At 35.7% G+C, this 26,476-nt stretch overlaps 1 protein-coding gene across 17 annotated transcripts in view; it reads left to right on the top strand.

The window, feature by feature from the left end:
- The window catches only part of mahj (LisH and WD40 domain-containing protein mahjong), a 52,646-nt gene extending 27,530 nt beyond the window's left edge, over positions 1–25,116 (top strand). For 3 of the 17 annotated variants that reach the window (XM_080159408.1, XM_080159405.1, XM_080159404.1), the window contains exons 11-15: positions 2,361–4,152; positions 5,414–5,507; positions 16,204–16,666; positions 17,452–17,498; positions 18,934–19,249. In XM_080159408.1, the coding sequence (XP_080015534.1) occupies positions 2,361–4,152; positions 5,414–5,507; positions 16,204–16,666; positions 17,452–17,498; positions 18,934–19,044 (2,507 nt within the window). In that variant the 3' untranslated portion in view covers positions 19,045–19,249. The other 14 variants (XR_013879208.1, XR_013879207.1, XR_013879206.1 and 11 more) reach the window with 14 other exon arrangements.
- The last annotated feature ends 1,360 nt before the right edge of the window (positions 25,117–26,476 follow it).

Genomic DNA, 26,476 nt, shown 5'->3' with positions numbered 1-26,476 from the left:
AAAGATTTTATCTTCAATAACCTACCCTCTCAGTCCAAAGATAAAGCCTAGGTACCAGGTTTACGCAAATGTGTCAAAACTTCCCCCCCCCCCCTTAGTTTTATTTTCAACTTTCATATATTTATCATTTTCTCTGCAGATTGCTTTTTCTATGAAACTAGATAGGTTGCTGATTTCTTTTTGAAGATTCTAAATTACAAAGAGCATCCGGTAACAACTTACTTTGTCTGCAGATAAAGTCCATGGAACATTTTATTATCTATAATACAAAGTAGAACGATGTCTGACTGTCCGTCTGTCTGTCCGTCCGTCCCTTAAGATCTCGGTAACCACTGAACCGATTGGATTCTACTCTTCAGGGTATATACCTATTGGTCCTGTGGTGGTTTTAAGCTATTTTCTTGGGGGGTGGGACACCCCCAACCCCCCAAAAAACAAAAAAAATCCCCCCATTTTTTTTTTTTTTTTTTTGATATACAGTTTGAAGAAGATGCGGATCCAAATTTTTTTTTTTTTATGTATAATTATAATATGATGAAGATGAAGATCCACCACATGTACTACCTTATTTTTTAAATTACCTCTTGGGGCAAAGCCCCTAGAAACTAGGGGCGAAGCCGCTAGTATTTTATATAATGAAGGGGGGGGGGGGTAATGCAACCTTCTCGTAGTCAATGCGCAAATGGCACTTAGAATCCGAATTTCGTTATGAAACTTGGCATGAGTAATTCCTGGCTAACGGCTGGCGGATCAGCCGTTAAACCATATTTTGGCTTTTTTCAAGGCAAATCCGTCACAAGCCCTATTTACAGTTTACACATCATACTTTTTGCCGCTCCCAGATGTTTTCATCCGGTTCTAGCCGGTAGCCGCCGCTGGTTATAGAAATCTAAACAAGGATGACAACATCCATTAGTAGCGATGCTCAAAAATTATGAAGGGATATCGGGAAAAAAATACTACAGAGCAGTGTCATACAATAAAAAACATTAAACTTGATAAAATAGGGTAATAACGAAATATTTAAAGATCACGCCACCTTTATAATCACGAAAACTAAAATCTAGGAATCGATCTAGTATCTCAATACAACTTGGTGAAAATATGTAGAATTGAGAATTAATAAATCCCTGAAAATTTCAGCCCTGTATCTTGAAAAGGAGTTGAGAAAATAGGAATCGATCTAGCACCCCAATTAACAGACAAATCTCAATGATACTTTGTGAAAATAAGTAGAATGTAAAATTAATTAATCCCTGAAAATTTCAGCCCTATCCTATTATATAAAGTAGTAAGCTTTTTTGTCTGTAGCTTAAGATTTCGATAACTACTGTACCTATTGAGTTATCTGTTTTATGGAAGCTTCTTATAGGTTCCTGGATAGTTTTAGGCTATTTAATTTTTATATCGAAGTTAGGTTTTAGTCTATTTTACTAATTTCCTTACTCCTTTAAATACAGAGCTCCTAGATGCTTGGAGCGCAGCTGCTAGTATCTTAAAAAGAAGTTGATGAAATAACGAAAACTTGAAAATCTAAAAAACGATTAGCTCCCCAAATGACATGCAGCTAGACAAAACAATGTATAGATTAGATGGGCAGGGCATATGCAATGGGAATCTTCATTAAAAATTTCAGCTGTCTATCTTGAATAGGAGCCGAGAAAATCACGTTTCCCCCATAGCGTTACGGACTTACTGACTGACGGATGGACAGACAAAGTGAATTATAGATTAGCTTCGGTACTACAATTTTTCATTTCACATGAGTTAAATCTAAAATATATTAAAAGTTATGTAAGAAGGGGGGGGAAGTTTGTACAGTTATAGGAAATGAAAATTCGGTACCAAATTTTGCCCTGGCCGTTTGGGCTTGTTTTTATAGTTATTAACCGAATTCTTTTTGTAAACTCTCTTATATGATTGGATCTACCTGTAAAACTTTGAAAAATGAATTTTGGGACTTTCCTTCTAGGGGCTTATTATGAGCTTATTTTTAAAGATATTGAGCTGATTTTTTAAATGGAACCTTTTAAAAATTCAATTTTCAAAGTTTTACAGGTAGATCCAATCATATAGGAGAGTTTACAAAAAGAATTCGGTTAATAACTATAAAAACAAGCCCAAACGGCCAGGCCAAAATTTGATACTGAATTTTCATTTCCTATAACTGTACCCCCCCCCCCTTTGCCATAAAAATAGCCAAATAAACGGCTAAAAGTCTTAGCCGTTACTTTTAAACTTTTTGTTCTATTTTGAGAAAATAGACCCACCAAAAAATCGAAATTCGGATTCTCGCATTGATTACGAGATGGTTGCATTAACCCCCCTTCTATAATTTTTATATAAGATAAATTTTCTAGGAATGGATATTGTGTTAGCATGTTCTGAAGGAGAATATATATCGGATTCAAGTGTGCAAAAGTCAGCACTGCTCATCCTGTGTCACCTACTATGTGCTCCAATCATACGCCCGGGTAATTTTAAAGACAAGAATGGTACGTCCACAAAGCGAAAAAGCTCCGAAGAGGTAATCAATACTGTTTGGGAGTGCTTTAGGTCAAATAATGGCATCATGGCCATGCTACAGCTCATACAGACAAAGCTACCAGTAAGTGATGCTGATCGTATTCGTGCACTGGCATGTCAAGCACTGGTTGGGCTAGCTAGGTCAACTACAGCCACTCAAATTATGTCAAAGTTGCCAATATTTAATAATGGTGTATTGACTATGTTGGTTAGGGAACCTGTTCTTCAGGATAATTTAGCAGAACATCAAAAATTTCAGAAGTACGCCCAAGAATTGCTATCAAAGGTTTCTTCTGGTCAGGGTTCAGATAAAAACTATGAGAGCAAAGATATTACATTAGATATGCTCCACAGAGCCTCTGTTGTTGCCAATACAAAGATTCGTTTTAACAATAAACAGTTATTTCAGTTGATCCATGAACACTTGCTTCTTAGTGGCCTTAAAAAAACAGCTGAACAACTGCGCAAAGAAGCTGAATTTGTACCTCTGCAACCTGATTCTGTTCCACCTGTTTACGATAACATCGTAAGCTCAACAACACCACTCCCTTCCAGAAAACTTCAGTCTTCTCCTCCTCCGAAACAAAATATTTCACGTCACACACAAGTAACTCCATTGTCCAGTCGAATGTCGATACAAAGCCGTGTTTTGGCACTAAACGGAGGTAGTATAGGGGTTCAGCAATCTCCAGGGAACGGAGTACAGAGAGTCCTTCTTGACACCTCAACAACAAATAGAAGCTTTTCTAGTCAACCAATTCGGATGACGCGGATTCCACGAAACCCAACTTCAACTCCGCGAAATACCTCTAAATCAGAGTTATTCAACAGCTGCAAAAATAACAGTACAGCAGAAAGTTCAATGACAGAACAAGAGCAAAGAAGAGTTACATTGTCGACTCTCGTTTGTGATTATTTGAGTAATAAGCATGCAAACTGTAGAAACCCAATGACAACTTGTCCCGAGTTTGATCTGTTTCTTCCCCACAAATGCCCTGACAAACGTTCGCGTCGCGAGGCTCCTGTCAACGTATATTCTAGAATTTCTCGTAGGCGAATTATGGCACCATTTGGTGGTCCAGGGGGTGGAAATCTCAATCGTAAGCTAATTTATTCACGATTTAGACCTGTTAAAACATTCAGGCCTTCAGGCGAGGATAGAGACAGCAATATGTTTACTTGCTGTGCATTCTCTGGAGATGGAAACTTTTTAATGGCGGGTACAAGTGTAGGCGACATGAAAATGTACAATATCGCAACTGGAGAGGAATCAACGTATCAGCTTCACGATAACTCAGTCACACATATCCAGCCGAGTCGTGATAACACACTTGTCCTTTCAACCTCTTCGTGGCGACAACCTTACTCAAAACTATGGAGCTTTGGTGAATACTTTGAGGAGAAATGTTCCTATTCTGAAGATGAATATGTGGAGTTTTCAAAGCTTTATCAGGATAAAGTAATTGGTACCAGAACAGAGGGGATTGCTACAATATATGACCTTGCAACTAGCAAACAAGTAAGAAAGTTGGTTCCTCGTTATTACAATGAATATCATTTTAACAAAGCCTGCTTTGATCCTACTGATGAGTTAATATTATGCGATGGTGTTCTTTGGGATTTTAGGTAAGATAATTCAAAATAACTTTTAAATTTCTGGTAAAATAGTGCTGGGGGAGAAGGGCGAACAAATCAAAAGAAATAGGGGGGGGGGGGGAGTTTTGCCACTTTTGCTTACTCCGTGATTATTAGGTTTACTTTTGGGTAGTACTTCACATATCATTTTTTGGATAACCCCACTACCCAGCCCCCTGGGGCTTAAAACCCCCCTAAAAATGAACCTAACCTTTAGTAATTTTCTCAGAAACCATTAAACCAATACGAGATGATTTCTTAAACTTAAGCTTTTATGCTTATAAACTAACTTTTATTTTAGAAGTAACCCTCCTGCCGCCAACCCCTAGCCCTCTTGGGCTCATAAACCCTAAAAATGAACCTAACCTTAATTTTCTCAGAAACCATTCGACCAATAGAGATCAGATGATTTCTTAAACTTAAGCTTTTATGGTTATAAACTAACTTTTAGTTTAGAAGTCACCCCCCCTGCAGTTAACCTCTAGCCCCCCGGGGCTCAAAACCCGTTTAAAAATGAACCTAACCTTAATTTTCTCAGAAACCATTTGACCAATAAAGATGATTTATTAAACTTAAGCTATTATGGTTATAAACTAACTTTTAGTTTAGAAGTCACCCCCTTGCCGCCAACCCCTAGCCCTCCGGGGATCAAAAAAACCTAAAAAAGAACCTAACCTTAATTTTCTCAGAAACCATTTAACCAAAAGATGATTTTTAAACTTAAGGTATGGTTCATTTTTAGGGTTTTTTGAGCCCCGAAGGGCTAGGAGTTGGCGGCAGGGGGATGACTTCTAAACTAGAAGTTAGTTAATAAGCATAAAAGCTTAAGTTTAAGAAATCATCCCTATTGTTCAAATGGTTTCTGAGAAAATTAAGGTTAGGTTCATTTTTAGGGGGGTTTTTAGCCCCGGGGGGCTAGGGGTGGGGTTATTTAAAAAATAATTACTTATACTTGAAGTACTACCAAAAAGTAAACTTTTATCCCAAATAACCTATAGTCTCACATTAATACCTAGCCTAATAATCACGGAGTAAGCGAAAGTGGCAAAACCTTCCCCCCCCCCCCCCCTTGAAAGCTATTCATACTATTTTAAGAAGCTTCACTATATATGAGTTCAGTTCAGCCGTTAGCGAGATCCATCGCTACACTCAGAAGGACAGAGACATCCTATTACATTTATTTTAAATTCGCCAAAATTGTGTGGAAGAATTAGCGAACTATATAGGTACATAATTATATATTTTCACTTAGGATGCAAAAAGAAATTCACAAGTTTGACAAGTTAAACCAAAATCTTAGTGGAGTTTTTCATCCTTCTGGACTTGAAATCATCAGCAACACCGAGGTATTTATTTTGATCCGACTAAAGGAGGATGTGCAAAATACCCATTTGGGCAGGGGGGGGGGGGTTTACTCGAGAACCCTTAGAGCTAGAGGGAGCTAATTTTGGATTTATGCTTCTATAGGGTCAAAGTTACTATAGAAGTTACTCAGAAACAACTTGAGATAAATTGAGCATACCTTAGGATAAAAGTTTTGTAGGCCTACATTTAATTTTAGAATTATTGTTGACTACCCACCCCCAAACCCCTAATTTAGGGGGGCTGGTGGATTATACTATAGGGTGTTTCTCTGAAATGACTTGAGATAAATGGAGCAAACCCTTGGGATTAAACTTTTGTAGGCTTATATTTGATTTTAGAATTATCATTGACCACCCACCCACCCCCAAACCCCTAATTTAGGGGGGGGGGGTGGAAACCCCTAAATTAGGGGGGGGGGGGGGCGGGTGGATTATACTATAGGGTGTTTCTAAGAAATGACTTGAGATAAATTGAGCAAACCTTAAGATAAAACTTTTGTAGGCCTTTATTTGCTTCTAGAACTATCGTTAACCACCCACGCACCCCCAAACCCTTAATTTGGGGGGGGGGGGGGGCAGGTGAATTATACTATAGGGTGTTTCTCAGAAACGATTTGAGATAAATGGAGCAAACTTTAGAATAAAACTTTTGTGGGCCTATATTTGATTTAAGAAATATCGTTGACCACCCACCCACCCCTAATTTAGGGGGGGGGGGCAGGTGGATTATACTAAACGGTTTTTAATAAAGGTAGGTATCAACCTGATTTTTTATAAGAAAACTTTTTAAGAATAACTGAACTAAGTTATAATCACACATTTTATTTTGGGTCTTTCCTTCTAGGGGCTTGTGGGGAAAAAGTCCCTAAAACTAAAAATAGGAGTTCTGAGCTTATTTTGAAAGATATAAAACTGATTTTTTAAAAGAAAACTTTTTAAGAATAACCCAACTAAGTTACAATCACACATTTTATTTTGGGTCTTTCCTTCTAGGGGCTTGTGGAGCAAAAGTCCCCAACACTAAAAATAGGAGTTCTCAGCTTATTTTGAAAGATATAAACTAGGGTTGGGCCGGATATCCGGTGTGGCCGGATATCCGGCCATTTTTAATATCCGGCCGGATACCGGATATTGAAACTATCCGGCCGGATATCCGGCTCTATAATTTTTTATACTTTACACCAAAAATATCTCCTTTTTAAAATCTTAAATGGCTATAATTTTCTTATTATTGAATCTAGAAGAACATTTTTTCTGAATAAGTTTAACTTTATGTAAATTTATATAAGATTTCTAAAGAAATTTTTTTTTTACTACTTTAATATCTGGTAATTTGGCCGGTTATCCGGTAATTTGGCCGGATATCCGGCCGGTTACCGGATATCCGGCATTTGAAATCAGCCGGATATCCGGTATCCGGCCAAAAAAGTATCCGGCCCAACCCTAATATAAACCTGATTTTTTAAAAGAAAACTTTTTAAAAACAACTTAACTAAGTTACCATTACACATTTCATTACAACCAAATCTGTTAAGGTTACCTAGTTCAGTTATTTTTAAACAGTTTTCTCGTATTTATTCGAATCCGGTGGATAGGAACCGGTTCTCATCCATTCAAAAAAACTATGTTTAGCATCGTATTATATCTAGCTTTGTACAAATATAAAAATGTGCAATCATCAGATTAAAACCAGTTTTTAGCTGGTGCCTTTGGTACCTCGGGGCTAAAAAAACAAGTTTTAATCTCATAATTGTACATTTAATATCCGCAGAAAGCTGTTTATAATACGATGAGAGAAATAACTATTCTTTGATATCTTTAATATAAGCTTAGAACTCCTAATTTTAGTTTTATGGGGTCTTTTTCTCCAAAAGGCCAACGATGAAGGAAAGTCCCAAAATAAAATGTGTAATGCTTACTTAGTTCAGTAATTTTGATAAAGTTTCTTTTTAAAAATCAGGTTGATATCTTTAAAAAGAAGCTCAGAACTCATATTTTTAGTGTTTTGGGGGATCTTTTGCTCCACTAGCCCCTAGAAGGAAAGTGTCGAAATTAAAGGGGGGGGGGGGGGAAATGTGGTGACTCGTCACACGACATACCAGCAATTTTATTTTGGGTGCTACTCCCTTAGTTTTAGAGATAATTGGATGAAATCTTTTGGGCTGGGTCACTATTACACTAATTACCCAAACTGTTGGCATCTTTAAAAAAAAAAAACGGCGGCGAGACCGCCGCTCCCGCCACCCGCCGCTGTTTTCCGCCGCCACAAAAAAAAAATTTATTGCATTTCTCGCCGAATTAGGCAATTTGGAATCATTTGAGACCATGTTATTTTTTTCAAAAATTTTTCCCCTTATAAGCAACTTTCAAATTTCTCGTTTATGAAGGTATATCTTAAATACAGTATGCTACTCCCTTAGTTTTAGAGATAATTGGATGAATTCTTTTGGGCTGGGTCACTAATTACCCCAACTATTGGTATCTTTAAAAAAAAACGGCGGCGGGACCGCCGCTCCCGCCGCCCGCCGCCGTTTTCCACCGCCACCAAAAAAAAAATTTTTATTGCATTTCTCGCCGAATTAGCCAATTTGGAATCATTTGAGACCATGTTATTTTTTTCAAAAATTTTTTCCCTTACAAGCACCCTGTGCTTTTAAAGATATTGAAACAAAATCTTTTTAGGTAGGTCAGTAAATAAATATTTGAAAATATTTGAATAAAAAATGACGAAGTCCCCCCGCAGGGTTGCTTGTAAGGGGAAAAAATTCTTGTTTTGGTGGCGGCGGAAAACGGCGGCGGCCGGCGGGAGCGGCGGTCCCGCCGCTGTTTTTTTTGAAAGATACCAAAACTTGGGGTAATTAGTGACACAAACAAAAAGATTTCATCCAATTATCTCTAAAACTAAGGGAGTAGCATACTGTATTTAAGATATACCTTCATAAACGAGAATTTGAAAAAAATGACGAAGTCCCCCCGCAGGGTTGCTTGTAAGGGGAAAAATTTTTGAAAAAAATAACATGGTCTCAAATGATTCCAAATTGCCTAATTCGGCGAGAAATGCAATAATTTTTTTTTGTGGCGGCGGAAAACGGCGGCGGGCGGCGGTCTCGCCGCCGTTTTTTTAAAGATACCAATAGTTGGGGTAATTAGTGACCCAGCCCAAAATATTTCATCCAATTATCTCTAAAACTAAGGGAGTAGCATCCAAAATAAAATTGCTGGTATGTCGTGTGACGAGTCACCACATTCCCCCCCCCCCCTTTTCTAAGTTTTACCTTTTCATTCAGTCACATACGAGATTTTACAAAAAGAATTAGGTTGACAAGTAAAAAAAACAAGCATACATGTCCCTCCCAAAATTTGATAATGAATTTAATTTCCTTTAAGTGTAAAAACTTCCCTCCCTTAGGGCCGTTCCATCTGTCCAGAATGGATAGCTTTTTTTTTTGTTAATTTAGGCTTGTTAGAATTGTTCTATCGATTTCAAACTTTGCATGGTGATTCCTTTAGTAGTGAGGTACAATTTATAAGCAACTCTATAAGCATTACTGGTATGTCCATAAATCCATTTTAAACATGCTGATTTCTACTTTTTACTAATCATGTAAATTCTACGCCATGACTCGTATCGATGAAACTACAAGTTAAGGTCCCGCTATCTAAAAGTTTTTTGTGCTTCTATTCCCCACTGAGACGGTCATTTTGCCGTGTTTAAGTCTCAGATCGCTCCACTGGTTCAAAAGTTATGGGCATCCAAAGTTCGCCACGACTCGTATAGTGAGCCTTGGGTTGTATAACAGCGAGCCTTGACTCGTATCGATGGAATCTTTCATCGATACAAGTCAAGGCTCGCCCTTACAAGTCAAGGCTCACTATACTACAAGCTAAGGCTCACTAGCGCTGAAGTAGGCTTCCCTTATGCCGGCTTACGGGTGCCTAAGTGTCTTGAAGCTGGACTAGGGTTCCCTTAGACGAGTACCATGATGTTTATAAAATTTTAAAAATTTTTGGGTTCCATCTCTAGTGTTTTTTTTTAAACACAAAAGTTTGAATATTATTAACCACTAACCCTTTCTCCTTCAGATAAAGGGGTTTTGAGGTTGGGTGGAGGGTCAATACTATTTCAAAAGCCACTTTAGGCCTACAAAAGTTTATTACTAATGTTTGATCCATGTATCAGATGTGGTGTATGAGTAGAACACACTAGTATAAAATAGTATTAGGCCTACTAATGTTAAATCCAAGGTTTGCTCCATGGTTCTCAAGTGGTTTCTAAATTATACACACTAGTGTTAAACAAAAGCCTCCTCCCTCCTTCCTTTGCCATAAGAGGGTTTGGGGGTGGGTGGAGGGTTCACAGCCCCCCCTCAGTTAAACTGTTTTTAAATTATTTTTGAATGGGGGGTCAAAAATATACTAGGACACCTATAGAATCAGACTGCAGAGCCCAAATTTGAATTAAGTCCCCAATAAACTTTTTTGGGGGATTTAAAAATTAATTTTTACTGTTGCTCAGGTCATTTTTACCAGATCAAAAGGTCTTTTTTTACTTCGTGTAATATTGTAACTTAGTGAACAAAGGGGGGGTGGGGGGGCGAAAGTGACACTTTTTGATACCAAAACTAAAAGTCAAAGGAACTCAACTAAAAAAAGAGTTACAGGTCTGACATTTTGCATGGCAGTTGCTTTATAGGGGTACAATATGGAACTGTGAAGAAACGGCGTCGCAACCACCGAAAACCGCCGAGAAAAGGCAAAAAAAAATTTGGCGGGAAACGGCGGTTTTCGGCGGTTGCGCCGCCGTTTCTTCAGTTCCATATTTTACCCCTATAAAGCAACTGCCATGCAAATCTCAGACCTGTAACTCTTTTTTTTAGTTGAGTTCCTTTGTTGACTTTTAGTTTTGGTTTCAAAAAGTGTCACTTTCGCCCCCCCCCCCCCCCCCACCTTTCATATAATTAAATTCACTTTATACTGATACAATAAAAAAAGCATTACTCTGTTCAATGGAAATAATTTTTTTTCTAAAACAATAAATTTAATTGAAAAATCTGACATAATACAATAAAATACATAATGCTGAATTTAAACCAATAAGAAATCTTCTTTCATTTAAATTCTTTATAATTTCGAAAGATTGTTTTCACAAAGTGACTTATTTCAAACGTAGTTAAATAACTTTATTTAATATAAATGAAAAGAATGAAAACCCCACTCATAAAAGATACATACTTTTTAAAAATATGTTTTAATAATCTTATTTTATATCATATTTGTATATGTGACAAAAATAAATTTGTTGTATTGCATAAACATTTGTTGTCATCCTAATTTATTTAACCCTTTACAGCCAATTTTTATGTGTTTTAATGTATAATAGACATGAAACATTTTTATGTTAATTCATTGATATATTGTAAAGAATTAATTTTTAATTATTATTGATAGATAAAATCAAAAGACCTAACTTTACTGTATACTAGCATACAATATTTACGAAGCAAGACACTCTAAAGCTGAGTATTTACCTACAAAGGAAAGAAACATCACGATTCAGTAAAAATTATTTAATCCATAGTAAAAATTGATGTGGGCAATTGTTCTCATTTTTGGCTTTGCAGTATGATTCTACAGGTGTCAAAGTATATTTTTGATATACCTTTCAAAAATAGTTTAAAAACAGTTTTAAGAGGGGATTGGGGGTGGGTAGGTAGTCAATGATAGTTCTGAAAGCAACTATAAGCCTACAAAAGTGTTATCCTAAGGTTTGCTCCATTTATCTCAAGTGGTTACTGAGAAACACCCTATAGTAAAATCAACCTGCCCTTCCCCCCCCCCCCCTCAGTTTAGGGGGTTTTGGATTGTGTGGGTGGTCAACAATATTTCTAAAAGCAACTTTAGGCATACAAAAGTTTTATCCTAAGGATTGCTCCATTTATCTGAAGTGGTTACTGAGAAACACCCAATAGTATAATCCACCTTCCCCCCCCCCCCCCTAAATTAGGGGTAGGTGGGTGGGTGGGTGGTCAATGATAATTTGAAAATTAAAAATAGGCCCTCATAAGTTTTATTCTATGGTTTGCTCCATTTATCTCAAGTCGTTTCTGAGAAACACTCTATAGTATAATCCCCCCCTCAAATTAGGGTGGGTTGGGGGGTGGGTGGGTGGTCAACGATAATTCTTAAATCAAATATAGGTCCACAAAAGTTTTATCCTAAGGTTTGCTCCATTTATCTCTTGTCGTTTCTGAGAAACACCCTATAGTATAATCCAACCGCCCCCCCCCCCCTAAATTTGGGGTTTAGGGGTGGGTAGGTGGTGAATGATAATTCTAAAGTCAAATATAGGCCCACAAAAGTTTTATCCTAAGGTTTGCTCCATTTATCTCAAGTCGTTTCTGAGAAACACCCAATAGTATAAAAAACCCGCCCCCCCCCTTCCTAAAATAGGGGTTTGGGGGTGGGTGGGTGGTCAACGATAATTCTAAAATCAAATATAGGCCTACAAAAGTTTTATCCTAAGGTTTGCTCCATTTATCTCAAATCGTTTCTAAAACCCCCTATAGTATAATTCACCTGCCTCTAGGGTTGGGCCGGATATTTTTTTGGCCGGTTACCGGATATCCGGCTAATTTCAAATGCCGGATATCCGGCAAATATCCGGTTATCCGGCCAAATTACCGGATATCCGGCCGGATAACCGGCCAAATTACTACATATTAAAGTATCAAAAAAGGATATAGTCCCTCTTGTGGCAACGCACCTTAAGGGGCGATTCGTTGTATTTTTAAAATTGCTTTTAATAGGTTATTTTGGTTAGGTTAGGTTATATTTGGTTAGGTAATTGCCCCGCAGGGTTAGGCAATTGGCCCCGCAAGGTTAGAGTCCCCCACAAGGGGCTAGAAATAGGAGGACAGCTACTGTGAAAATACGAATAATCGCTCCTTAAGGGTCGTTGCCACAAAGAGTACTATACCCGCAAAAAAATTTCTTCATAAACTAGTGTTTTATATTATACTAGCGGCTGCGTCCCTAGTATCTAGGGATATTAGAAGGGACATAAAAGTGCAGAAAAATAATTTAAAACCTTACAACGACTTTTTTTTATAAAAATGAAACAGCCTAAAACCACCCTGGGACCTATAAGAAGCTTCACTCTAAAGGAGAACATATCAGTTCAGCGGTTAGCGAGATCCTTCGCTACGGACAAAAAAGCTTACTACTTTGTATAATAGGATAAAATTAAGATTAAAACTTAAAAATTAAGTAAGTATTAAATGATCTTTCTTCTTAGCAAATAAATCTAATGAACTATTACTTCCCTCAATCTGTAATATCAACCCCTAACGGTTGGAGGATGGGCGGGGATGTGGCGTTGAATGTCTGCCCCGCCCCCCCCCCCTCTGTTTTTTTCTATCCCATTTTCTGTGTATAAAAGGTAGAGGGCTATAACTAAGTGACTTTCGAAATATGGGTATGACACATAACTGAGAGTTGAAATTTTTTTAATACCTCCTTCTTGGCGGGCACAGGATCTGTAAAGGTCATTCAGGTAAAAAGTAAAAATATTTTTTACTTAAACAAAGCATTTCATGTTATCTAATACTAAAATATCCTATAGTCGTACATCCTCATATGTAATATAGGTGTTCAAGTTGATTTCAGGTTCGAGGTTTAATCCTGCAAGTCCTGAACCTCCAGGTCTCCAGAAATCTTTAAATGGTTCCTGTGACCGCAAATTTTTACTTGAAGATTTCAAATTTTAAACTTAGGCTTTTTTATATATCTTCATGACATATTACAATTTCATAAAATCCATTGCCGTTTACCTGCAAACTGTCGGTTTAAGGCTGGCAGCTGCCAAGTACTGCTGCCACCGCCAAAATTTATGTTTTGAGATTTCTAATATAAAATTTACATAAAGATAAACATATTCAGAAAAAATTGTTCTTCTATCTTCAATAATAAGAAAATTACAGCCATTTAAGATTAACAAAAACAGAGATTTTTGTTGAAAAATATAAAAGATTATATTGCCGGATATCCGGCCGGATAGTTTTAATATCCGGTATCCGGCCGGATATTGAAAATGGCCGGATATCCGGCCACACCGGATATCCGGCCCAACCCTACCTGCCTCCCCCCTAAATTAGGGGTTTGGGGGTGGGTGGGTGGTCAACGATAATTCTAAAATCAAATATAGGCCTACAAAAGTGTTATCCCAAGGTTTGCTACATTTATCTCAAATCATTTCCAAAACCCCCTATAGTATAATCTCCCCCCCCCCCTCCCAAAAAAAAAACTTGTGGGGGGGGTCGACGATAATTTTAAAAGTAACTTTGGCCCTGTAGAAGCTTAAATCCAAAATTAGCTCCCTCTAGCTCTACGGGTTCTCGAGTAACCCCCCCCCCCCCCCCCCTCCTGCCCAAATGGGTATTTTGCACATCCTCCTTTAACATCTTAAGAAAAGCGAGGTTGGTATATATTTTATTATCAATGTGACAACGTAAGGTCCAATAACCTTAGTAATTCAGTTGTAAGGTTATTTATAAGGTTATTGCACCTTGCGTTGTCAATCCTATAAATATTTAGGTACTCACATAAATATAAATATGATAACTGCATTAACACAGAATAATTTTAATGAATGGGAGGAAGTTACACTTGTTGAAAGTAAATCTTGGGGCTGGTTGATTTTATTCTTCTTATTTATAAAAAATACCCTAAAAATTAACCTAACCTTTATTATCTCAAAAAAATAATCAGAGGCATGAGCTATAGTTTAAGCAAGAAACAACACATGGGCTTTGCGGAAAGCTGTTTATAATACTACGCGAGTAATAACTATTAGATAATTAAATATTTAGTACCCCGTCCTGTCCTGTAAAAATTTTGTTAAAATTTTGGCCCCCAGCAATAATATGGTTGATTTATGCAAAAAAAATGACCCATGCAAAATATTTTTCATATGTAAATTTCGATTTTCAGAAAAAAAGGGGGGGGGGGGGGAATGTGGTGACTCGTCACACGACATACCAGCAATTTTATTTTGGGTGATACTCCCTTAGTTTTAGAGATAATTCGGTGAAATCTTTTTGATTGTTTCACTAATTGGTTTAGGTATCTTTCAAAAAAAAAAAAACGCTCCCGCCGTCCGCCGCGGTTTTCCGCCGCCACAAAAAAAATTTTTTATTGCATTTCTCGCCGAATTGGGCAATTTGGAATCATTTGAGACCCTGTTTTTTTTTCAAAAATTTTGTCCCCTTACAGGCAACCCTGCGGTACCACCGCCGTTTTTTATTTCAAATATTTTTTATTTATTTTCACATTTTCCCCATGGAACATGAACTTGATTTGATTTAAATTAATTCAAAATAGATAATTTTATATTAAAGATTTATAGCGTTACAAACTGGTTTTTGACCTTAAAGTGTCACATCTATAAAATTGATTTTTTGCTCTTAATTACTTGATACCTTGTGATCTATTATTAGTAGGCATGAGGTTGCTATTAGAAATATTATCGATCCACCCACAAACCCCTTAATTGTTACTCCGCCCGCTATATCCCCTGTAAAACTCTCTATTCTGGGGCATTTATGAGGTCTACGAAGGTTAATCCCAAGGTTTGCTTCATTTATATGTAGTGGTTTTTGGGTAACACACAAAACTATTAACTACCCCCCCCCCCTCCATTTTTTTAAACAAAGCTTTTCTTTTAATTTTTTTCCTTTAACGACTGGGACAGTTTTTCGTGTAATGGTGAGCTCTTTTTGTTAATTTAGACTTGTTGGAATTGTCGTATTGATTTTATGATGATTCCTATAACAGTTAGGTACGATTTAGAAAGCGTAGCATCTTTATAAATGTTACCAGAAAGACCTTACGTATATTAAAAACGTGCAAATTCATAACTTTATGATATATTTGTCCGGTTAATTTAGAATAATGATTCTTAGGACAACAAGGTACAATATGATTAGCGAAGCATCTCAATAAATAAACCCAAAAAATAAAAGTTTGTCCTTTTGCTGTATCCTGTATTTAAGCAATTATGCATCAAATTTATGTCCATTTTCGTATAGACTTCGAAATAAATGTTCGGTGTTATCCTCTTGCAGGAAACGAAATTTTTTTTACGATTAGGTTAGGTCATAGGCTTGGGGGCCGAGCGTTGCGGCTAGGCAGGCTAGGGGGCCGAGTTCTGCGGCAGGGCAGGTAAGGGTGCCGAGCGCCGCGACCAGAGTCACAGTTCTATCGGTGGAGGGGGAATCGAATGGGTACTTAAATTTTTAAAATTGAAAAAAATCCTAAGTGCATTATACCTAATGTTCATTTTCGTTTAAGACCAAGAAATTAATGTTTTGCTTGAGTTCTGACACTCTACAAGAGTTGTTGTGGTCAGTCTGGTCTTGAAGCATTTAAGATTTATTAAGACATTTTTAAAACCAAACATTAAATTTAAAGAAACGCTCATCAAAGTAACTAATCCAAGAAAATTATTCTTGTTGAAATTTTACCTCTGATAGCATTAGTCCAGAATATCTCCACGGTTCATCAAGTGGTTGCATCTTTGCGTGCTATGATCATTTCCGGTCTAGTTTTTACTAAAAAATAAACATACAATCCTTAATTACAAGTTTACCTTGTGACTTATTTATTGAAATATTTTTTATAGGTGTGGGATATTCGAACCTTTCATCTACAACGCACAGTGCCACAACTTGATCAATGTAAAATTGTATTCAATAACGCGGGCAATATCATTTTTGGTCTCCAGCTCGAGCAAGAGTACGACGATGAACAAACTTTCGAAACATCATTCAGAACATTTGACTGCAGTGACTATTCAAGCATTGCGACTATTGAGGTAAAGAAATCCGTGCTTGGTCTCTGTCCTTCTTGGGATGACATGACAATTGGGGTAGTTGAGCAAGGATCTTCAGAGCTAATTGAATCTGTGGTTAGAATTTATGATGTTGGTCGATCACGTGATCTTGAAGAAGATCAGGATGAGCGAGGAGAAGAGGATGAAGATGACAATGACAACGATGAAGACGATGATGATGATATGGATGGATTCTCAGATGATGATGATGATGATGATGATGGTGATGGTGGTAATAGTGATGATGACGGAGGTACGTTAATGATTTATGAGCATCTCTTATATGATTGGATCTACCTATAAAACTTCGAATTGAATTTGACACATTCCTTCTAGGGGCTAGTAGGATACAACACCCCTCAAAAACACTAAAATTCTAAGTTCTGAGCTTATTTTTAAGAATATCAAGAATTTTTTTAATAACATTTTTTTCACATATTTGAACTAAGTAAGTTTTACTGTAAACTTTTTTACATTAATGAGTTATGTAGCCAATACAGATTTAATTTCACTTTCATTCTTGGGGCTAGTGGGTAAAACACCACAAAACATTAAAATTACGAGTTCCATTAAATTATCAGCTTGATATTTATAAATCTTAGTGTTTGAGGGGGTGTTATACCCCACTAGACCCTTGAAGGAAAGTATTAAAATTCAATTTTGAATGTTTTACAGGTAGATCCAATCACATAAAAAGATTTTACAAAAAGAAGATTCGTTAAGAAAACGGCGGATGATTTTTACACATAATTTGATGTCTTGTAGACATGTAAGATAATCTTAATTTTAAAATTTGAAGTTTTTTAGTCAAATATTGCGGTAACAGGAGCCATTTAAATTTCGCGGGTGGAGCAAAACCTTGACCATATAGCATGCCTTTTTTTAAAGTAAAAAAATAGTTTTGCCTTTTACCTGGATGACCTACTAGGTTTACTGGCATTCTTTGCCTGTCAGTTATTTATAATCACCAGATTTTAAAAGTTATGTATATATCTTTATCACAAGAAAAACAAAAAAGAAAAAACGTTTTTTTTTCAGAAAACAACGAAGATAGCATAATTGGATCTAATTCAGATTCTGACATTGTAAGTAATATTTTGATTGTTTATTAACGTTTCTGACTTAAATGGAATTTTGATTGGTTGGTTAATTAAGTTGAGTTTCCTTACGTTTCATCCACTATTTGTAATCTATATAAGGGGTAATTTTGTGTATCATTATTGAGGATGTACAAAATTTCTTTAGTAAAAAGTTTATATTTTACAAAATAAAATACTTCCTATTACATGGTTTGTTATGATCAGCGAAAAGAGATTATAACTTAATTTCTACACTAGTTAAAAAATTTGGTAAGGTTAAATGATTAGTAACTGTCTGTTTGGAGTATTGCTTGATCTTTTGGAAACTGGGATAGTTTTGCTTTTTGGAGGGTAGAGGGCAAAAAGGAGCATTTTTTTTACCAGGGGGGTGGGGCAAAAAGGGGCATTTTTTTCCATTCTGGGGGGGGGGGCAGGTGTGGGTTTTGGTCGCTATGGGGAGGGGGCGATTGACCCAAATGAAAATGGCTGTAGTTTGCCTAATTATATAGTATAACAAAAAAATCTGTTGTTGGGTAACTTTTGAATGGTAATGTTAACTCAAGGTTTCAAAGCCATACTTTTTCCTCTTTGTCGTATACGAATTAAAGCGGATGGGGGTTAAAGCAACCATCTTGTAATTAATGTGTAAATGGCACTTAGAATTCGAATTTCGATCTGAAATTTTGCATGAGTAATCCTTGGTAGGTCTATTTTTCCTAAATCGAACAAAAAGTTGGAAAACTAATGGATAACGGCTGGCGGCTCAGCCGTTTAGCCATCTCCACGTAATACTCTTTGCCGCTCCAAAACATTTTCAAACGGTTTTAGCCGGTAGTTGCTGGTACTAGAAATCTAAAAAATGTTTTTTGTATCATTTCACATGATTTAAAGAAAAATATGTTTCAAAAAGTTGATTCCTACGTAATTTATGACAGATTTGCCCTAAAAATAGCCACAAAAAAACGGCTGAGCCGTTAGCCGTTACTTTTTTAACTTGTTGTTCGATTTAAGGAAAATAGACCTACCAAGGATTACTCATGCAAAAGGGGTAGTTTCACGAAATGCATTTGAACTTAATTTAGTGAACCGCATATTTTGTGCTAGTTAATGGGTTTAACTATATTTATATGGCATTTATTTGAAAGAATTTCAATTTTCTACCTCGTAGTCTTGATATTTTAAAAACTACGTGGTAGAAAATTAAAATTCTTTCAAATATATGCCATATAATGTAGTTAAACCAATTAACCAGAAAAAAAAATATGTGGTTCACTAAATTAAGTTCAAATGCCTTTCGTGAAACTACCCCTGTCAGATCGAAATTTAAATTCTAAGTGTCGTTTTCACATTGATTACGAGATTGTTGCATCAACCCTCTCCCCCTTTGCTCCAGTTAAAGGATGTTAATTTTATCATAAGTATTAACGTTTGTAATGCCAAGGTTGAATGGGAAGAGCCTGACGAAGATTCAACAAATGGTCCCGATGAGGAGGAAGGTGATGAGTCTGTCTGGGAGGATATTGAGGTCGAAGAAGTACCTAACCTTGATTGAGGTTGAAATGAAATATTGTTTTAATTATGTCATGTCGCCCTTATTTAGACAGACCCTGCACAAAAATATTTTTTTTGTAAGTTATTCTATTTTTCGAGTTAAAATAACTTTAACTGAAGTGTCTACAACATTCTTGCACAAATTGTATTTGTTAGGATGGAAATATTCTTCTTTGCAAATACAAATTGAATATTTTTAAAATTAATTATTGTATCTTAGACTTTATTGCAGATAGTTTCACGTCTAATTGACTTTCGACATCTATAAATTAAACTTTTGAAATTTTTTATTAAAAAAATAATTTATTATTAACGGAAAGTTTTCTTTACTAGTCTGCATACAGTTATGACATGCAAAGTCACAATTGAAATTTACATATATGAAATATTTAATTTGACAAATGCAATACAAGGGATGGGACAATGGACAGTTAAATGAATGTTGAGAGTTCTAACTCAATATCTTCAAAACCAGATTCATCTAAAAAATTCAAGAATTTAACTAATGCATTTTTTATTAGATTTGGATAATCAGAAATAAGCAAGTGTTCAAATCAGCCATCAAATTAGTAAAGTTGCTTAGGTTCTAGTATCCAAAGTCTAAGTCGGCAAGAAGACAATTTTAGATTCAATTTCCCATCCCGATATATAAATGTAATTTCAATATCTTTCAAATTGTTAAACAAACAAGTCTTAAAATGAAGACTGTTGTTGTTTAATACGGAATTAACATAATGTTAACTTCACAGTTATAACTTAAAAATTGAATAACAAAAAAATCAACTAAATGCATGAAACATTTAGTTTCTTTCTCGTGTAATATTGAATAGGTAAATCACTTTTTTCTTTATGCAATGTGTTACTAAACTGCAAAAAAGCCTAAGACTTTTTTTAAGTGACATGACATAACACGTTCACTGGATTTCGATAAGAAGGTGGCACATGGTGCAATTGGCCCCCTCCCCCTAAACTAACGTTTAAAACGCCCAAACGATAAAATAACACCTTTCTTGTTTTCTGAAATACACCCCTCTTGATTTTGGTTTGTAGGGGTGTCAAATTTTTTAGGTTCCTATGGCTGTCCTTGTGTATGCCACTGTATAAATTAAAACAGATTTATACCTATATAGTTTGCCACATAAATCCGGACTTTTTCTAATTTTTAAACAAATATACATAAAATCGTCAATTTTAAATATTTCATTAAATTTTAAAAACTGCAAGGCAGAATAGGTATATATTCCAAAAAATGTTCGTCAGTCTCAATCACCGCCTCTACCCGCCTCTTCAACCGCTGACAGACCCAGGTTAAAATGAACTTGTCCAAGTTGGAGATGTTCTCCTTGATGGTGGCAATGAGGGAGGTCTTTGTGGTATGGGCACGTCTATTGGTGCATGCATTAAAGTAGCTACAAACACAATAGTTCATTGAATTAAGATCGGGCTAGGTAGGAGAGTGGAAGAAAAATAAGGACTCTGTGCGATAATAAAAAATGTATGTATTTTGAGTGATCAAAAGATAAGTTACAGGTTGACTTAAATAATCATAGATTAAGGTTGAGGTTGAGGTCACAGGAAGGACACAGTAGCCTGTCACAGGCAACTACAATACTATCTAAAAGCTTTCTTTTCAATTTTTTTTTATAAAATCTAAATCTTGAGGTTGCCTGTTCCACCATAAAGCTATTGTTATTAAAAAACTCATTCCAGGTGGCTGGAAGAGTACAAATGGGAAGATTGTTAACCATGTTTAATCTGGCAAATGGGATGCTATATGCCCAGTTCACAAATAACTTTTGAAGGTCGACCGATTTTTTTTCTGGAGGTCAACCTAAACGAGTACAACCTACAAATATCTCTATAAAATCGGTCAACCTAAACCTTGTATTAGTTACTAAAATTTCCAGAGGTCGAACTTTGTCTTTTGTGAACTGGGCTATAATCTTCTTGGTTTCTAAGTCTAATATTAACGGCCCTGGGACACATGTCCTCGTATTTTCCACATGTTAAAAAATGAGCGAGGAGCTATGTTAAGTTTAAATTCATATATGAATTTAATTCTAAAATAATGCACTAACAGTTCAAATGGTAGAATTTTCATTGTATTAAATAATGGTCCAGTATGGGCTATATAATGAGAGTCTGTGATTGCTCTAATTGCTATTTTTTTGCTTGATTTCAATCAGAGATGGAAAAAAACAGGTTTTTTTTAAAAAAAGAACAAACCAGTTTGTTTTTTTGGTTTAAACCAGGTTTTTAAAAGCGAAGCTTTTCTATAATTAGGGTCGGTCCGTCCGTCCGTCCGAGATAGATAGCTTTTATTCGTTATTTAGGCATGTTAGAATCGTCCTATCGATTTCAAACTTTGCATGATGATTCCTGTAGTAGTTAGGTACGATTTAGAAAGCGTAGCAACTCTATAATCATCACCAGAATGTCCGTATGTCCATTTTAAACATGTTGATTTTTCTACTTGATTGATTGATTTCTGGGACAACAAAAAACAATAGTAATAGCAAAGCAACTCTATAATCAAGTCCTAAAAATGTAAGTATGTCCAAAACATTATCCTGTATCAAGCAGTTTTTCAACAAATTTATTTACAATTTTGATTCGACTCTTTTATATTCTGATTATTCAGTTCAGACACTAGATAAGTGTTAATGTCTGTTTGTCCTACCTTCGCTTTTATGGTTGTTGTCATCCTTGTTTTGGTTTTATTTAATTATTTTTGATTATTTTAATAATATCCAAATCATAGGCCTGCCCCCCCCCCTCTTTTTTCACCCCTCCCCCTTTTTCTCACCCCCGAAACGGGGGGGTGCCCAAAAGGGGTTGTTGACAAAGGATTGCCAAACTAACCCATGCGGTAGGGGCGTGATTTAAATATATATAGTACACATTTATCTAAACTCAATTTAGGGGGTTACATATTATTACAACGTAGTTATAAGACTTGGGTAGCAATAAAATGAGATGTTGGGTATCCCTCTAACTAAACCGATTTTTGATTAGTCAACGGATCTAAATTTGTCACAGCCAGGATATAATTAAAAGCCTAAATCGGCCAAGGATTAGCGGAGTACAATAGTTTTAAACTCAAAAAATTAAAAATAAAGAGCTAAATGAGTGATTGCGTCTTTCTCTTTTTATCAACAGACGCACTTGGATATATCATTTTCATAATGAATGATATGTATCTCGCATTTTAATGTCAGTTTATGTGTAAATTTGGTGAGCTACATTATTGAGTAGCATTGTTAAGTTTGGATGGAAGAATTTTGTAATGAAATATATATTAAAAGTGGTGTAGAGGATAAGAGATGGGCTAGGAACCGGTTACAATAAATCCTTGAACTCTTGTCAGTGGATCAAATTCCACCCCAAAAGGACCCGAAAAAGGGCAGCCCAAAACCGCCCGCCCAAAACCGCCCGCCCGATTTAACAACCCTGACCGACAGACAGTTATTTATTGTATTATTTACGTTATGAAAAGATATAACTGGAAAGATAGGCCTTTGTATAAATATTTAAAAAAAAAAACATTTAAACCATCCCACCTTGGTTTTTTGTTTTTTTAAGCTTTTTTTTGGTTTAAACCACGTGGGTTTTTTTATGCCATCTCTGATTTCAATAGATTTTTATTTACTTTCATATGAGCTTGAATAAATCAAAATTCCATAGATTAAATGACAATGAATTTGAAATATAGAATAGTATAAGGTTTTTAGTGCACTCCTAGTTGGATTTTTTTACTTTGTCTCAAAATATAGAGAGCTCTTGAGAGCTTTTCATTTAATATCTGTATATGATACTTAAAATTAAGGTTAGGGTCAAAGTAGACACCTAGAAATTTTATGGCTGGAATTTCAGATGCATTGTTTACATAAGCAATAGGTTTAATAAGGTCAGGATTAGGATTACTTGCACTAGAGTAATTCTCATTGATATATAAATGAATATCATCCCATATTGTATTGATCCTAAGTTGGAATGGAACACTGTAAATTTAGTTTTATCATGATGTAGAGAGAGCTGATTGGATCGAAACCATGTAGAATTTTTTTTCAATTCAAGCAAGTTGATTTAAATTAGACCCTGAGGCTAGTAATGTGGTGTCATCACAAAACAGCAGTCTTTTAAGTAATGTACAGTTTGGAAGATCATTAAAAAATATCAAAAATAAAATTGGTCCAAGTACTGATCCCTGGGGGACGCCCAAGGTTTTATCCAACTTAGAGGATTCAGCATTTCCTACCTTAACAAACTGTTTGCGCTCTGATAGATAAGATTCGAATCATTGCAACAAATTTCCATGAATACCTATCTTTTTCAGTTTCATTAGGAGAATATCTTTAGGAACACAATCAAATGCCTTTTAAATGTCTAAAAATAGACCAATAGTGTATTCATTTTTGTTACCTGTGACCTCATTATCATTAATAAACATTAAACAATTTATATTAGACAGACTTATTCTTAGTATTAGAAAGACCAGCAGCCTCTTTAGTGATTTCCCAACATTTTTTGGTATCACCATGATTTAATATTAAAAGTTCAGAATTATTTTTTTTTTCTATTTCTAATAAGTCTATTGTAATGATAAAGCATTAAAACACTGCCTGTTATATGCCGTTGGATTCCTAGATAACACTTCATAGAGTTCCATTTTTTTTTATTTCTTGCTACTAAAATTTCTTAAGTCATCCCTTTTTAGATACTATGCTTACTCCTGTTAAATTTAACCTCTACTTCACTAAAGTAACGGTTAAAATAGCTATAAAATATTGAATTAAAATAATCAAAGCTTTCCTGTACATTTTGCACATTTTGCATTTCATACATGTTACTAAAATAAACGTTTTCTAAATCATTTCTAATTGAGTTTATATTATTTTCTGAGAACTCTCTAATCTGATCTTGTCCATCTGCAAATGAGATAGACTTATAAAACTTGCTGAAGTTACTGTTGGATACATAAGCAAGACACTAGAAGAGACTAGAGCTCTCTATCCCAGCTGGCTTGGCCATAGTACTACGACAAAGTGAAACGTGGCAGATTTTGAGATGTCAAAAACGTCTAAAATCTTTAATATTTCTCGGTTCTGGCCCACATGGAACCCTGAAATTCGTTTTAGACTAGAGGTTGCGCTGATAACCATAGCTAAATCTTCATCCAATTTCTAAAAAGGTATAGAACGTTGTTCTAGCTCAACTGTGGCCCAAATGAGAGCGCCCGTGTCTAAGGTTAGCTTGAAAGATGGGTGAATTTGGATTCTGCTGTTACTCACGTCCCGAAGGAGATGTGGCCTCCCAGCAGCCCTATCTTAATCCAATGGACTATTGGGCCTGGGGCTAATTTGAAGCATGCACCAATAGGACATGCCCATACAACAAAGACCTCCCTCATTGCAGCTTATAATAATAACGAAATTAATTCGCAAAAAAATCACAAAACATATACGTATTTTTCAGTTGTCGTTGGGGGGCATACATCTTAAAATTGACGACCTCTCCGTTTGCCCCCCAAATATTATTTTAGATTTATTTCACTTGTTGGTTATACCTTATATCTGCTCTCATTGCCATCATTAAGGAGAACTTTGCCAGGTTTGACAGGGTCATGGTGTTCAGGGCCTGCGGCCGGTTCAGGGGCGGGTAGAGGCAGTGATTTAGGCTGGCGGCGATTTTATTGAATAATCTAATAGTCTTATACCCAATTTGCTTCCCAGTTTTTGAAGTTCAATAAAATCTTTAAAATTAATGATTTTATGTTCATTTGTTTAAAAAATTTATTTTTTCCGGTTTTATTTGCCCCACCTTTACTTCCGTTTACTTTTTTTTTCAATATGCTGTTTTAATTATTTCGTATCACTCCCCACAATCAATAGAGGAATGAGGATGGGCTAATGGATCCCCCATCTAGAAAATGCTATTGTGCACCACTGAACACATCTTCTATTTCTTTTTGTCTCTTTCAAGTGTTTTCATAATATTGGAAACCAGTCATAGTTGTTATATTTTTTTTCATGTTGAAATTTATATTTTTTTAATGAATAAAAATTTGAAGAAATCTTTTTTTTTTCTTTTCAAACTTTAAAAAAAATTCCAAACTAAATCTTTTATTACAAACTAGAAGCTACGCCCCTAGCTTCTAGGGTCTCTATTTTAGAGGGGATATTGATTGGTAGAAAAATAGCCTAAAACCATACAAAGACTTTTTTTATACATATAAAGTAGCTTAAAACCATCCCATGAACTGTAAGAAGCTTCACTGTAAGGTAGGACCATATTGGTTTAGCGATAAGCGAGATCCTTCGCTACAAACAAAAAATCTTAATCTATAATACAAAGTAGAACGTTGTCTGTCTGTGTGTTTGTCTGTTTGTAACGAAGGATCTCGCTAACCGATGAACCGATCGGGTTCTCCTTAACAGGGTAGCTTCTCATAGGTCTCGGGAAGGTTTATAACTATTTTCTTGGGGGGTGGGACACCCCCAACCCCCCAAAAAATGAAAAATCCCCCCCCCCAATTTTTTTTTTTTTAATTTTTTTAACTAAAATTAAAAATGAGGGGGGGGGGGGGCGCCCTTTTAAAATCTAAAATAAGAAATTTAATTATTAAATTCGATTCTCTCCTCAAGTCCCCCTAGAGGCCTCTAGGGGCGTAGCCGCTAGTACTTTATATAATAGGATGAAAAAGGTAACGTTTTTAGTAGCGAAGCTACTCTATAATTCACTTTGTCCGTCCGTCAGTCCGTAACGCTATGGGGGAAATGGGATTTACTCAGCTCCTATAAAAGAAAGAATGCTGAAATTTTTTGACAACATTCCTATCATTAAGGAGCACAATTGACTATAAAACATCATTGGCGTTCGGACCGATTTTTAGCAGGTTTTAGGCTATTTTTATTTATATTTTTCACATTTTCTCCATATCTTCAGTGTTTATGGTCCGATTTTCAAAATTTTTTCAGTTACAGATATTAAAATTAAATTTCCCGTTGTTTAAAGGAACAACCATGAAGGCCAGACTGCCTTTTCAGCAGGCTTTAGGCTATTTTTATATTTTTCACATTTTTCTCCATATCTTCAGTGTTTATGGTCCGATTTTCAAAATTTTTTCAGTTATAGATATCAAAATTAAATTTCTGTCTTTTAAAGAAAACAACCATGACGGCCAGACTGCCTTTTTAGCAGGTTTTAGGCTGTTTTTTATATATTTAACATTTTTCTCCATATCTTCAGTGTTCATAGTCCGATTTTCATATTTTCAGTTATATATATGAAAATTAAATTTCCCGTCTTTTAAACAAAATAACCATAACGGCCAGACTGCCTTTTAGCAGGTTTTAGGCTATTTTTATATATTTAACACTTTTTTCCATATCTTCAGTGTTCATAGTCCGATTTTCAAAATTTTTCAGTTATAT

Source organism: Acartia tonsa, chromosome 4 (genome assembly GCF_053477335.1).
Source record: "Acartia tonsa isolate MP-2025a chromosome 4, ASM5347733v1, whole genome shotgun sequence".
Classification (NCBI taxonomy): Eukaryota; Metazoa; Arthropoda; class Copepoda; order Calanoida; family Acartiidae; genus Acartia; species Acartia tonsa.
Note: the sequence above shows the minus strand (reverse complement) of the source record. Positions and strands in the feature narration are given on the sequence as shown.